Source organism: Metarhizium acridum, assembly GCF_019434415.1.
Source record: "Metarhizium acridum strain ARSEF 324 chromosome Unknown scaffold_31, whole genome shotgun sequence".
NCBI classification, from domain to species: domain Eukaryota; kingdom Fungi; phylum Ascomycota; class Sordariomycetes; order Hypocreales; family Clavicipitaceae; genus Metarhizium; species Metarhizium acridum.
The window spans coordinates 1,359,191-1,373,214 of record NW_027094018.1 but is presented as its reverse complement, the minus strand read 5'-3'; the positions used below and the strand labels follow the sequence as shown (position 1 = coordinate 1,373,214).

The window sequence follows — 14,024 nt, the reverse complement described above, 5'->3', positions numbered from 1 at the left end:
CCTACTAGGTACCTAGGTAGGTCAGGTAGTATGACGTACCCAGCATGTAACAAGTACAACGTATGCACGACGACGCCATGCATCACGCCATGACAAGATAAAAGCCGCACTGGATACCCCGACTGCCAGCCTTTCAAGTAGCCCCGGTTCCCCGGATTCCGATCAGCATGTTGAACAGGGGCAACATTGAACAGGCGGGCTGTTATGCAATGACGGGACCCGGAGGTCTTGTCCCATTGGTGTTCCGACTTCGCCCGTAGGCACCGTCACATTTACTAGGATGACATGCAACTTGGAGGTGCCGATTATCAGCAGATGATCGGAATTGGTCAACTGGTAGTTTGATGACATCGTGTTGAGCTTTCCACGGCATAAAGTCCGTGGCAAAAAGTGGGCAGACAGACGTCGCGTTTGTCCAGCTGGGCTCACCTGGTCCGACGTTTCGACACGGAATGGGACGGGGCCCGCGGGACGGACCAGACAGCAACCTAAGTGAGAATGGCAAAACGCCAGCGACTAGCGGCTTACCCATCAGGAAGGGGCCTAGCTTAATTACGCGAGCTACTAACTAGGTGATGTACCTGGGTGCTTCAAGGCCATGTCGTTCTGCGTGCGGCCAACTAGCTTCACGCTTCTCCGGACTCGGAGCCATGTGCCCTGCATGCATGTGGTAGGGGACCGTAGGGCACCTACGGGGTTACTCCGCACCAAAAAGTTCGGAATATTAGAGTCTGCACCGACTCAACCAGTTCTCCAGCTGTCCGGTGCTGCTCCGGTTTCTTCCTCACCACCCAGGTACCCGGGTACCCAGCGCAGCGCCGCCTGCTGCAGAAGTTTGGAGGTTGTGTCTTTTGTGTTCCGGCGCCAAATCGAAGGACAATGGAATGGATTGACGTGATGGTGGTCCGACCTTCTCGCGCCATCGGTTGACCCGATTCCCCCGGACTCCGGTGCAATGTGTAATGTGCAAGCAATGGGCAACGCTGATGTCGCCGAGCATTCAACACCCGACTCTCTGGGTTCAGAACGAGTTCCCCCAGGTACCCAGGTACATCCGGTGCGGCTACTGCTGGGTTACATGTGGCGCCTGCAAAGTCCCCAAGCTTCTGAAAATTCCGCGACTACCCCCATCGTTATCAAGAGACATTATACCAGATATGTCATAATACATACTCCGTACTCCGTACAGACTTGCACGCGGTCCCCGTCCTTATCCACCTCAGCCCATAACCACCACAAACGTCGGGCAGCTTTCTTTCCTCTCCGCCTTCTACCTCCACCATCTTTCTTTCCTCGTTCGCGCCAACTCGCCTCTCTGTTCTTCCATTTAATCGATTGCATTCTCCATCAGCGCATCCGTGCTCGATAGCCATTTACCAATCACCACCAAGCTACCACGGACGACTCCCCTTCACGCGCACCAGCTGCCACCGAAGCCAAAAAACCCACCGACGCTCCTCCTCCAAGCCAGAAAAGAACCATGATTGGCACCAGAGCTCTCCGACAGGCTGCTGCGCACGCCGAGCGCACTCCTCTGATCAAGTTCCTCGGTCCGCGCTCTATCCCTTGTGAGTAAAGCCAACTTCAACTGGGCGCTTCGTGACGACCTCCCACTGACATGCGCATCTCCCAGCCGCCATCGACCACACTCCCAAACCTCACCCTGCCTCGCCTACTGGGTCTTTGCCAGAGTCCTTTGCTTCCTATGGGAATGGCTCTACAGCCTCTCGACACGCCTCGTTCAGTTCCTACCGTGACCATGCCCAGCAGCACGGACCTCTCCAGAAGACTATCCGCAACGCTGACAGTGGTGTTGGCGGCGCATCTGGATCCCAGCTTGGTCCTATCAACCCTCCGTCTGGAGTCTTCTTCGATGTCTCCGAGCTCCCGGCCCGATTCCGCAGAGCACCCATTGACCTGGCTGAGATCGAGGCCGTTGAGTCTGGTGGTGCAGCCTTGGTTGGGTAAAAGATTGCCATTGGTTTGAGGGGTTGCAGAGGAAGAAGTTATGAAAATCTGGAGAGGAAAAAAAGATGACCGAGCTACCGACAAAGCAGTGCAATATTATGTATTGTGTGTTTTGGCAAGAATTATACCCAAGCGTCATTGGCGGCGGTGTCGAATGGTTTCCGAGCCCTGGATCCCAGACTTGATTGGGCGCAATATCTCGAGCGGCAACCAATAGGCACTATCACCATGTCGACATTTCAATTGGACAATGAGATGTGTCTCGCCACTATATTTCATTCTCATATCCGGACTTGAAGTCGACTCCAGGCTTTAAAAACTACGGCCCAAGTTGGTGTTGGCATCTGATGCAAGATGCCTATCGCTTGACGCGAACGAACTATCTGTGTCGGATGGGAATTAAAGCGGTGGCTAGCGCAACGTTTGTGTTTTTAGTTTTTTCTATCCTTTGAGAGTAGTGGAATTGCTTGATGGCGTCATCAGCAAAACATGTATATAGCACATCTGAGTCTGTAAAAGGGCTACCAAGATTTCTCTCAAGCTACTTCGAGATGATTTTCCATTGTGTGTGGATGTGATTTATGACTGATATAGAACAGGCCGGGTTCCCAGTCTCTGAGGGTAATTACGTGACAAAGATCTAGACACCTAGATCGTACGGCGAGAGGACAGCCAAGTCCTGGAGGCAGCAGCTAGGCAAGTGTTCTGTAATTTTGATGGAGCATATGGACAACCAATTCGGCATCGAGGGAAGGAGAATGGCACCAGTGTCTTTTGACCAATTTGCCCTTATTTTCTCCATTGGAGTGACGTACACTGTAACTGCCTTTCCAAGTCCACCGCGGGTCTAAAGGGTAAAACTGCGTGGTAATCATTCATACAAAGGACGCATAAGCACGTTTGACTTGGCATGCGTCCATGGGGATGATGAATACGATTGATAAAAACAATTACATGTTAGAAGTACTCAAGGTCTCTGCAATGACAGGCTTCCAGCCGATAAGTTCCGCTCTTTCTCCCGCTTCTCTACCGGCTTCTCCATTGGCGCTTTTTTTTTTTTTTGTTAGATTTCTACGTGCAGGCGTAGTATGTATTGGATATCTGACCAACAGTTACGACGAAAAGAACACCAACACACAGCAGGGGGGCTGTATTATGCTCCTGGAACTGGTACGGCTAGATAGCATTCCGCTGGCGCCCAGTCAGCAACGGATAAATCTATATTCACCCGGGTCTGTCGCGATGGCTATCGCGTTTGACCATTTAGTCATGGAGCAAACTGATCTGACAATGGCGGTCTTTGGCCTACAGTCCTCAAAATCCAGCTTATAAGTGTGCTCTCATGGCACCCGGTAAGATCGTAGCCTGGTGCCAAGAGTATATTGGATAGACATTTGAAGCTCTTCCGAGCGATTATGCCATGTGATGCTAGTAGCTGAGAGGCAATTCAATCCCAAGGCCGCAATACCCCATAGCAGGCCGTCTTGTGCCACTGCTTCCATAGAAAACATAACCGTCAAACATCTAGAGAATCCATCTGTGCGATACTGAAAAGAGTCCTTCACCTCGCTCGTCCTATTGCCAGGCATGTACCATTCTCTTTTCCGCTATTATATTTGCAACTCCATGCCTGGGTTAGAAAAACGGAATTCGTCAGCCAAGTCAGTGAATCCAAGAGCCCCGTGTGGAGAACTAAACGATACGCAACGCCTTGCAGTCAAGTTGGTCTGGGATCTTGCAACAACCACGGATATGTGGCGTGGAAACTTGTTGACATTTGCGTCGATGAAACGAATATTTGATGGTAATTGTGGCCTGACGTTTTGGACTCTTGGTCGTGGGAAGGTAAGCCTTTTCCAAGGTTGATTCCTCATTTACAAATCTCATTGGTGCCGTTCTAGACCTAAGTAACTCTTTTCTTTTCCCTGTCAAGTAGAATATCTGCCAACCCAACTAGGCTTTAAACTTGATCAACTCAGTGTCACAGCGGCCATTTTGTTCGGCCATTGAGTCGAGGAGCAACTAGATACTAGATCCAGCGGGAGCGGTCCTTGGACCGAATACTCCCAACATACAGCTTACAAGTGTGCCCTTCCGGGGCCCTTGACATCCGGAAACAGGGCTCTCTCTGCTCATTCTTGTTTGGCTCTCGGATTTGATAAGGCACGGTGGGACTATATTATCGCAGACATGTGCCAGAAAGACCAGTCTCCGTAACCCCGTACTCTCATGGGCCTGCAATCTGGATAGATGGTAAAGAAGTCGCCAGCGTCAAACTTAGACACTACGACATGGGTCGCTGCGAATGTAGTTGGCCTCAAAACCGATTCTGCGCTGAATGAGTTGCGTCGTGAAACTATATACAAGGTTGCTAGTCTGCCTGGTCAAATGTTACCTTACGAGCTAGCCCTGAAGCGTGATTTTGAACTTGTATAGTGTTGTGTAACCACATTGTTCCCATCTCATCTGTTATGTAGCTATACATCCCCTTGTGACAATTGTTACCGACACTCAGCCATTGCTTTCAAACGTTCTCGTTCTCTGCTGATATGGAAGCAGCAGGAGATGTGTTGCGGGTGGCCACCGAACACGGTGTTGGATAGTTTCTCCATTGTCGATATGTAGTTTACCCATAATACTAAGCAAAGTTCAATCTTTGTTAACAAGGTCTAACCGCTGAGGTTTATTTCTGTGCTTCTTTGTTTATTTATTGGTATTTTTAAAAAAAGGGAAAAAGAAAAATAATACGGCATTGCTATTCAAAAGTCCAGTTGCCATGGAATATACTGTCACGTATTTCTCCCTACCCTAAACCGTACAGAGTTCGTTTCATATTCGAGATAGAGGGTGTCCGCTAGCACGCAAATGACGGCCACAATCTTACTCGATCTTCATTGGAATACAAGAACCCATGCGTCAGGCTATTGCTCGCACCAGAGTCCACTCGAGGTGAACGTCAAACAGCTTTCCGGACCTCCCAAGCAATCCACGCTTGGTTTATCATGAAACCATCTGAAATGGGTTGACCTAAAATTCCTCCTCGCCGAGCAACTTCAAACATCAAGACATAATCCTGCTGCTCTTACACGTACTTGCAGTCGCGCGTCTCCTCAGTGCCAACATTCATGCGGCACCGCCCGCTCATACACATGGCGCATTGTTAAAACGCAACTGGGTTTGAGTTGTGCGGTAGACAATGTTTTTACGTACAATTTTCTCGGCTCCATCGTAATTCTGGGTCTGGGGTTATGTGGGTCCGTTACGCCGGTAGTGTGAACATCAACAAGATGATGTCTGGGGATGTCTGGAGATTGTGGGGAGCGGCAATCATCGCAAGAGCCTTCGCGACGGCGGGTTTCAAGAAGCGACATCGTCGTCGTGATGTTTGCGTTTAGTCATGGCCAGCCGCAAATAATTACGCAACATTTTCCCAGGAAAAGCCGCCATTCGCCTCAATACACGATTCATTTTCCCGGTTTGACAGCGGGACGGGGATGCTCCTTGCTTCTTATGTCCGGACCTGCGGAAACCGTCACTGGCCGAACGATTTTCTTCCGCACTACTCCGTACTCCGTATACTCCGTACAATGTTTGCCCTTGTTTTGCCGTTGTGAAAATGGCCGAAAGTTCTGATCAAGCCACCAAGCCACCATATTTTTAGTCTTCTCTCTTTGTGACGCCCCTCCTCTCTCCCCTCTCCCAAATGCACCACATTCGGAGAGTCCGATTCCTGTTCATCTGTGAGATGGATGCGGGGAAGCTGAATTTGGTTCAAAGCTGAGAGGAACAATTACTAGTATCTCCTTGCTGCCTCCGCACGGGCAGGGCTTGACAGCATGATGGCGTTGTGGGGGTCGGATTGCATCTTTCTTGGACGCAATTTGCTGAGCTTCAATGCCGTCACTGCTCTCAAATGAAATACTCCAAGATGACTGGCAGGCGTTTCATTCGACCATTTATCTTAAGAACGGAATCGTCATACGAAAGGTTGCGTAAACGTCTCGTGGTTGGCGTCGCGGTGGCGATACTTGATCGCAATTAAAACGCCCATATCAAGCCAACCTGGTACCCAACAGGCCATCCTGACGCGGTTCATCATGACTTCTGCCATGGATAACAGATACAGTACTCCTAAGCATGGATCAGAGTTCTCTTCTGTTCTGCAGCTCCAATCATATGTTTGCGCCGTAGGATCAGACGATTAGCATTGTTTGGTCGAGCCATGTCCACACGACCAAGCCACCTGACCCCCCTCATAAGATTAATATCACAGCTACCTTTCCCTTCACCAGGGGATACTTACGAGTCTTTCGGGTCTTTGGCTCGGACAGATGGTAGCCATCTGACATGTGCCGCATCATATATACCAGTTCTGCTCTCAGCGTGAGTCGGGTTGCCGTTCTAGCGTCTCAGAAGGCTTCTGGTGATTTAACTTTCCCCCAACTCACATAGGCACAAGCGACCTACCCATGTTCTAGAAATGATCCCTCGCTTCTAGCTCGGTGGCTGCCGCCAAGAACAGATGCATCCCTCCCAGCCCCTTGGGTCTGTCAGCCATAATACCCGACTTCAGCGAGTGTAGAAATACCGCAAGCAGACGACAATTGATATTGAACCCGTGTATCAGGGTCGAGTAAAGCCCAAGCTCAGTCAGACAGATGCGATTGAGCTGGTGAAGTCTGGCATGGCCCGTAGCTCTTTTGACGCAATCTGGAGCCTTTTATCCACTTGAGACGAGAAGACCATGGCAGACTAAACGATATCATGAAAAACCTCTTGCACAAAGACACGAGATAAGCGCTGCGTAGCTCCGTATTGTATGTCCCCTACAAACTTGTGGTTGGAATGACCCACCTTGGGGTGTACCAATCGCAGTATCCTTGTACGAGCCGACAGGAAGCGAAAAATTAACGTCAATCAGCTGCATGAGTGGCTGTGACTGATGCGTTTGCTGGCCCGCGAGCACGCATCAGCAAGCGACCAGCTGATGCAGAGATATTATTAGAGTGTTTGTTGACTTCCAAGACACTGCCACGCTGTCGAATGGCCGTCTTTCTTTCTTGTCCTCGCAACGAGCGTTCCCACAGTTTCAATGCGCTTGATGATTCTCTATGATAGCCCGATACCGACAACGGCCAAAGTGTTGTCAAGTGATATCTTTGACGCTTCCAGACCCGTACCTTGTAGACGTACATACACATACGTGCCTAGTCAGCTTGCGACGGTTATCAGGAATTGATCCACAGAATCAAGGTTGTCGATTGGGCGGGTTTATCTTGGGTGAGTTGGGGTCCATACATACATACCTGCAGTACGGAGTACGGAGTAGTATGTAGTTACATATATGTATGCTTGCAAACCCCCTTGGCCCTGCTCCTCCCAATGTCGAGGTCTCGGACGCTGAGCAGTCGAGCCGAGAATGGAAGGTGAGGACAAGGTAACCGCAAAGCTAAAATAGAAGTCTGCATGGAATAAAGAGTACAGACAGCTTGTCGCCGTTGTCGTCACTTTGTCTTGTACAAGCCCATGTGAATCCATCCCGCTGGGCCGTCATGATCGCTGAGAAGAAGGGGCAGAGAGAGACTATTTGCGTTGAGAACGAGAGCGTCTCTGTGATTCTATACCGTCGCCGCATCAAACATGCTAGTCGATTGGTGTCTCACAAATTGTGTGCCAACATCAGCTCTGCCATGGAATGTCTCGCCTTAGCCGAGGCGGCGACGGGTTCACGCCAATGGCACGCATCCCAAAATTATCGACTTGTCCAAACAAAACCAATATCTCCGACCGGCCTGTCTACACAAAACGGAATAGGCTTAACTATCATGTGTCCGAGCTTGGCACCAAAATTGGCCAACCATAAGATGCTACGCCGGTTCTGGTAGACAACCCAACATCATGTAGGCAGGCGTTCCTTGGCTGCCTAGAGCCACGAGCAATCTAACCAGCGGCCGGCCATGCGGCGGCTCCTGCTTTCAACTAGGAGGGGATCAGAAGAACCACCCTCTCGATCTTCCAGGAAAATGGACAGATGCCTGCCTTTACCTTGGCATTGGAGCCTCCTTGTCTGCAGATGCACCTCACAATCTAAAACAATACAATACATTGACAGCGGGCGTGTCCGAGGCAAGTATACCGGTCCTAGTTTTCGCTTCTCCAAGCCAAAAGAGGCCGTTGATGAGCTGCAGGCTATAGCATCACGTTCTACCGCGATTGTATTCGACATGGTCTATGTAGCAACTAATACTGATCGTCCGCCACGAGCGGCAGGTAGTCCTCCTAGTCTCGTACTCTTACTTGAAGCAAGCGGTTGGACGAGCCAAGGGGACAGGTCTTGGCCAGGAGGACCTTTTGCTGCGGACAGGCGGCGATGGCTGGCAGCGAATTGGGCCAGAAAGGACACAGACGGCGACGCAACAGTTGTACAAGGTGCCATGTAGCCAGCCTCCCTGGCCATGCTTGTCCTCGCCAGTACTTGCGAGGACTTTCTTCTCAAGCTAAGCAAACAACCAATGACCGAACCGTAGAATCTGGCTTGGATCACAGGTGGCGGCCGCCGGAGCCCACTTGGCCAACCCAAGGCGGCCAACAACCGCAAAATAACACCCGCAAGATTGGCTAGCAGATTAGGTGGAATGATGTACTGCATGTTTAATGATGATGCTGACAGTTTTCACACACCATGAGGGCCAACGATGTGCAACGACGCGGACTGGTAGGATATGTTGAAAGAGCAGTAGTGAGCACTGAGATCGGCCAAGAGCTGGCGACGGACGATAAGCCATTGTTCCCACGCTAGCCCCAGTGATGCGACACAAGCGGATTGGGAGCAACCTTAAGGCGTCGTAGGTAACGGGCTATAACGAAAAAAAAATAGGCGCATAGCCCAACGACGAATACTAAATGTAGCTTGGACAGGCGGAGAGGGAAGTTGTCTCGGTCCAACTAACCATGAGCGCTGCCCAGCAATATCTGTGAATATTACGCATCCGATGCTAACCCTTAGCAACAAGCCAGACGAGTGCCTGCGACCCAAACCCGACGGGGCCTAGACAAAGTCGGGGGCGCGGAGACCATAGCACTATCGGCAAGGCTCCAAGAGTGACGAGGGACACCTGGGAATTGCTATCAGCAAAAAGCCAAGACAGCCTAGCTCGGCGGGAGGTCGCAATTAGGGGCGCCCCAGACTGATGGCTGATGTGGTGGTGCAGTGGAACTGGACTAGTGTGGAGAGTAGGGGAAACCATGATAGTACTATCATCCGTTTGCCTGCCAGTCCACCTGGGGAGTATGATACAGCAGTTCTTTCGGCATGGGTATGGCTGGTTCCGCATGGTATGCCGGAACGGGGGCTCACGAGCCTCTATTTGTCCGGGGGCAAAGAAGGCCAAAATCCATGACGATTCGCTCTCCAGGATGCCGCCAGCGGAGAAACAAGTGGGTTGCTCCAGTTCGACCATCTCACAGTCGAAATGCGCCATTGTTTGCTATTGATTATCAAACAATACAAGATAACAGCACGGTCGACAGACGATACGAGGCGGGGTCCGTTCAACCGCCTTGCGTTCTCAAGGATGAGTCGGCGTATAGTTGAGTTGCCGCGACTGACATGGCTGCACAACTTTGGCAACCTTGATTTATGGTTATGCAGGCTCAATTTGCCACGGGGGACAAGGTCGGCAAAAGCGACAGAGTGACCAGCCACACACCATTGTGTGTGTATGTGTGTGTGTCGAGCGTGTTCTTGCGTGGTTGTGCGGGAGCTGAACTACGCACCAGACAAGAATAGTCGGCACTCCCAGCCAAGCGATCAAGTTTTGCCAACCAAATCAAACAAGAAGAATTGAATGTGCTTGGTGGACATGTTAAGAGATCTGGTGGAGTCAAGCCACAGGTAGATCAGAGTCATGGCCTCTCGTTGTTGGCGTCAATGAAGCAGCTGTATCAACAGGTCCGCGACGACAGGACAGCAAGCATTGTATTGCCTGCATGTTGTAGAGATGGGAACAATCCGACATGCCAAATCCATCAGGCTGTCATGTCATGCCCTGTCGAGGTGGTGCACCTCGCGTTGCTCGTCCAATATATCTCCGCCAGACCTCGCTAGCTGCTTTTCGTGTGCATTTCGCTATATGTACCGCGTATATTTGCTCTCCCGCGTCCGAAGTCATCTTCACTAGCTGGGACGCTAATGGTCTTAACTGACTATCTTGATGCTCACTGTTAAAAGGCATTGTTTTCTGGTCACGAAACACGCCCGCAAATTGCTACTCGGCGCCCGTTATGCGAGAGCATGGCTTTCCCAATTGCCATATCAAGGGGGACCGTTTGGTCCTATCACTCCGGCCCCAAAGAATTACCCACCCCTCCTTAGTGGAAATGTCTCGACTGTTTAGTGCCAAATAATAATCCATTATCCCAAGGCCCGTATTTGGATGCAATGAGACTAGGTGGTCCCGACAATCCGCACAGGTCGTTTGCTGGCGCGGGCGCTGTCAACGTCGGTCTCGTTAGCTTCAGAGCCTTAATAGTTCCTGGCGTACTTACTAACTTCAACAGCTTAGAGTCTTTGCATCTGGGAAACCCTGTCTTGTCGTTTCACGAGATCTTTCTTTTGCTTGTGATAATGGAGTTCCACCCACATCCACCTGTTACCCCAAGAAGAGCCTCCCTCCGTCGCGTTTGGCCCAGGTGGCTGAAAAGCCACAAAAGTCGTTCAACCGCTCTTTGGCGCCTCGACCGTCTTGGTTGAATCTGCTTGCAGGCGTCTTCTTCGCTTCCAGATCATTTCCCGTCATGCAAATCAACAACTCCTTGTCCTCCAGCCGCACCATCTGGTTGTTACTTACACACTCCCATCGCCACTCGTCGTTTAGAATTGGTATGCTGTGAGGGGCTAGTCCAGCTAGTCGGGCTATGTCGAGGTCATATCTCATCTTGTCTTACCTTATGCAAAGACTTTACAAGCTCCATTCAACGTGTCTTGAACAAGCACTATCGTATCCATGTTGAAATTCCTCTTTTTTGAACAGTACCACGCCCTGGGTAGTCGACCCTTAACTTGCCCTTTAAAGTCACCGGCCCCCAACTTGTAATACTTCGTGCACCCTTGAGAAAGCCTCCTGAGTCCATTTGGGAGCTTCCCGCCCTGTAGCTTCTATTATTCTTCTCATCCTGAATCCCTGTCAGCCCCTCCCCCGAATTGCCTCAGCCCCAAGGGCCAGATCTGGTGCCATGTTCCTTGGCAAAATATATGCTGGGCCAACACTCACACCCCCCTCCCAAAGGTAGGTCTGAATCGACTTTCGTACCCTCCAGGCTGGGTCCATTGTATCCTTCCAGAAGCTCGCCCTTTCCTCTCTCTCTGTCTCTCCCTCTTTAAAGGACCGGCCTCCCTCAATTCTTAGCTTATCGTTCTCTTGCTCTGTATTCCTCTCCTCTTCATTATTTTCCCTTTCCATATTTTGCTTCTGGCCTTGAGGTCTTGCGAGCTTGCCGAGCTCTTTCAACAGTAGGAGGCAAGGAACCAGTACAACGACAAACTCCAGACACCATGTCGTCCAAAGACGAACCCATTGACTCCAGTGCCATGGAGAAGGGCCATACGACTGCCCTGGAGGGTACTAGCCAAGTGATCCCTAAATCAACCACGATCGAGCGTGACCCAAATTTCATGACCCGCAATGGTTTGAATCTGGAATCTTTGAAGAAAGCCCATTATGGTACCGGCTTCGTCGAACTGGAACGCCCTATGAAACCCAGGCATCTGAATATGATTGCTATTGGTGGTTCTATCGGCGCTGGTTTCTTCGTTGGTTCCGGCGGTGCTTTGAGTAAAGGCGTAAGTTTCCTTTGTACACTGAGCCCGCTGGCCAATAATGGACACCCCCCCTTCTCTCTTAAGTGAGAGCTATCCAAGCTGACTGACACTTTGCCAGGGCCCTGGAAGTCTTTTTCTCGACTTCTTGATCATTGGTATCATGATGTTCAACGTCGGTAAGTGAATGATCGTGTTGCTTCTCTCTGTCACCCTGAGATTAGTTCCCAAGCCTTCTGTGGTTTCTAAATGTGTACTAATGGATTATGCTGTGCACAGTGTATGCTCTAGGTGAACTCGCTGTCATGTATCCCGTTTCTGGTGCCTTCTATACCTACTCAACCCGCTTTATTGACCCTTCCTGGGGTTTTGCAATGGGTTGGAACTATGTCTTCCAATGGGCCGTTGTCTTGCCACTTGAACTCACGGTCTGCGGCCTGACTATTCAATACTGGAACGAAGACATCTCGGTCGGTGTTTGGATTGCCGTATTCCTTGCTGCGATTATTATTATTAACCTATTTGGTGCCCTGGGATATGCTGAAGAGGAGTTTGTATCCTCTGTTTTTAAGCTTCTCGCGACTGTTATCTTCATGATTATTGCCTTTGTCCTCGTACTTGGCGGTGGACCTAAGGACGGCCGATATAATGAGTACTGGGGCGCCAGATATTGGTATGACCCAGGTGCCTTTAAGAACGGCTTTAAGGGCTTCTGCGCTGTCTTTGTCACAGCTGCCTTCTCCTTTTCTGGAACCGAGTTGGTTGGTCTTGCTGCTGCCGAAGCTAAGAACCCTGTCAAGTCTCTGCCAAGCGCCATTAAGCAGGTATTTTGGCGTATCACGGTATTTTATATCCTGGGTCTGTTCTTTGTTGGCCTTCTCATCAACAGCAATGACCCTTCGCTGCTCTCGTCGCAAGCCTTTAGCGATGTGAAGACTTCGCCTTTTGTTTTGGTTGGCAAATATGCTGGACTTACGGGATTTGACCATTTTATGAACTTGACAATCCTAGTCTCTGTCTTGTCAATTGGTGTCTCGGGTGTATATGGAGGCTCTCGCACTCTGACCGCTTTGGCCCAGCAGGGCTATGCTCCCCAGGTATTCACTTATATTGATAAGTCAGGTCGCCCCCTCTTCTCCGTTATTGCCATTATTCTTTGCGGATTCCTCGGGTTTGTGAGCTTAAATAATAAGGGCCCTGTTGTCTTTGACTGGCTTCTAGCCTTGTCCGGACTTGCAGCTATCTTCACCTGGGGTTCAATTTGCTTGGCCCATATTCGATTCCGCAAGGCGTGGAAGTACCACGGTCACACTTTGGATGAGATCCCTTTCAAGGCTATTGGGGGTGTCTATGGCTCTTGGCTCGGACTCGCTCTCTGCATTCTCGTCCTGATTGCTCAGGTAAGAAACCAACTCTCAAAACGGTGTTGGATATGGACATCAACTTACTTACAATGTCTTCGTTTCAGTTCTACACCGCTATCGTGGCTCCTCCCGGAGAATCTGGTATTGGCACTGCTGAGGGTTTTTTCAAGTCGTATCTAGCCTTCCCCGTTGTCATGTTCTTCTGGGTAGTTGGGTACCTCTGGAAGCGAACTGGATGGCTCCGAACTGAGCAGATGGATGTTGATACTGGCCGCCGAGAGTTGGACTGGGATGAAATCAACGCCTACCGAGCCAAGGTTGCCTCGTGGCCAGCTTGGCGAAGAATTCTTCACCACACTTTCTAAGGTGGCAAGGTGGTGTCATTTTGTGTATATGTGTTCTCAACGAGGAGTATTGTCGCGCGTCATCGGCTCAAGAACAGCTGCTGGTCTCTTTACGGAGTGACCAAACCTGTCCGTTGAAACCATGTTTGCCGAGTAGTCTATTTACTATGATGACTTTCATAGCGGGCGGGTGATTCTTTGGTTGATACATTTTCTGCTGTACAACATTAGCTATTAGATACCACATCAAATGATGCTTGATTGGGACCAATGGAACGAAGTACGTTTATTTTTCCTTGCTGATCTGTCGTGTTGGCCATGCCTTTGGTAATATGACCCCAGAACCGCCAAGGTGCTGTCCCAAATGTGGTGTTCACTGTTGTGCATGAGCTCTCAAAAGATGGAAACGGTTTCTCGTGACGCTAGAATTTTCTAGAAAGAGAAAGTTTATTGAAGAATGAGCAGCAAAATGGTAGAGGTCCGCTCCGTGTAGCTTCGACGGCAGATGCACAACTGCAATGTTGCATGCGT

The 14,024-nt window shown here is 50.2% G+C and overlaps 4 protein-coding genes across 4 annotated transcripts; 3 read left to right on the top strand and 1 right to left on the bottom strand.

Moving 5' to 3' along the window:
- Nucleotides 1–1,480: 1,480 nt before the first annotated feature.
- J3458_005254 (uncharacterized protein) lies at nucleotides 1,481–1,968 on the top strand (the record flags this gene model as incomplete). Its single annotated transcript, XM_007816924.1, has 2 exons — nucleotides 1,481–1,568; nucleotides 1,634–1,968. The coding sequence occupies 2 exons, from the start codon at nucleotides 1,481–1,483 to the stop codon at nucleotides 1,966–1,968; spliced, it is 423 nt and encodes a 140-aa protein (XP_007815115.1).
- Nucleotides 1,969–2,886: 918 nt separating this feature from the next.
- J3458_005253 (uncharacterized protein) lies at nucleotides 2,887–3,300 on the top strand (the record flags this gene model as incomplete). Its single annotated transcript, XM_066118696.1, has 1 exon — nucleotides 2,887–3,300. The coding sequence occupies one exon, from the start codon at nucleotides 2,887–2,889 to the stop codon at nucleotides 3,298–3,300; it is 414 nt and encodes a 137-aa protein (XP_065976217.1).
- Nucleotides 3,301–10,619: 7,319 nt separating this feature from the next.
- On the bottom strand, nucleotides 10,620–10,904 carry J3458_005252 (uncharacterized protein; the record flags this gene model as incomplete). The annotated part of the gene is given in 2 exon segments (XM_066118695.1): nucleotides 10,620–10,802; nucleotides 10,818–10,904. 2 exon segments carry the CDS (start codon nucleotides 10,902–10,904, stop codon nucleotides 10,620–10,622), a joined length of 270 nt encoding a protein of 89 aa, XP_065976216.1.
- A 617-nt stretch (nucleotides 10,905–11,521) lies between these two features.
- Nucleotides 11,522–13,514, top strand: INDA1_2 (Amino-acid permease inda1; the record flags this gene model as incomplete). The annotated part of the gene is made up of 4 exons (XM_007817917.1): nucleotides 11,522–11,809; nucleotides 11,907–11,964; nucleotides 12,065–13,185; nucleotides 13,254–13,514. The coding sequence occupies 4 exons, from the start codon at nucleotides 11,522–11,524 to the stop codon at nucleotides 13,512–13,514; spliced, it is 1,728 nt and encodes a 575-aa protein (XP_007816108.1).
- Between the last annotated feature and the right edge of the window lie 510 nt (nucleotides 13,515–14,024).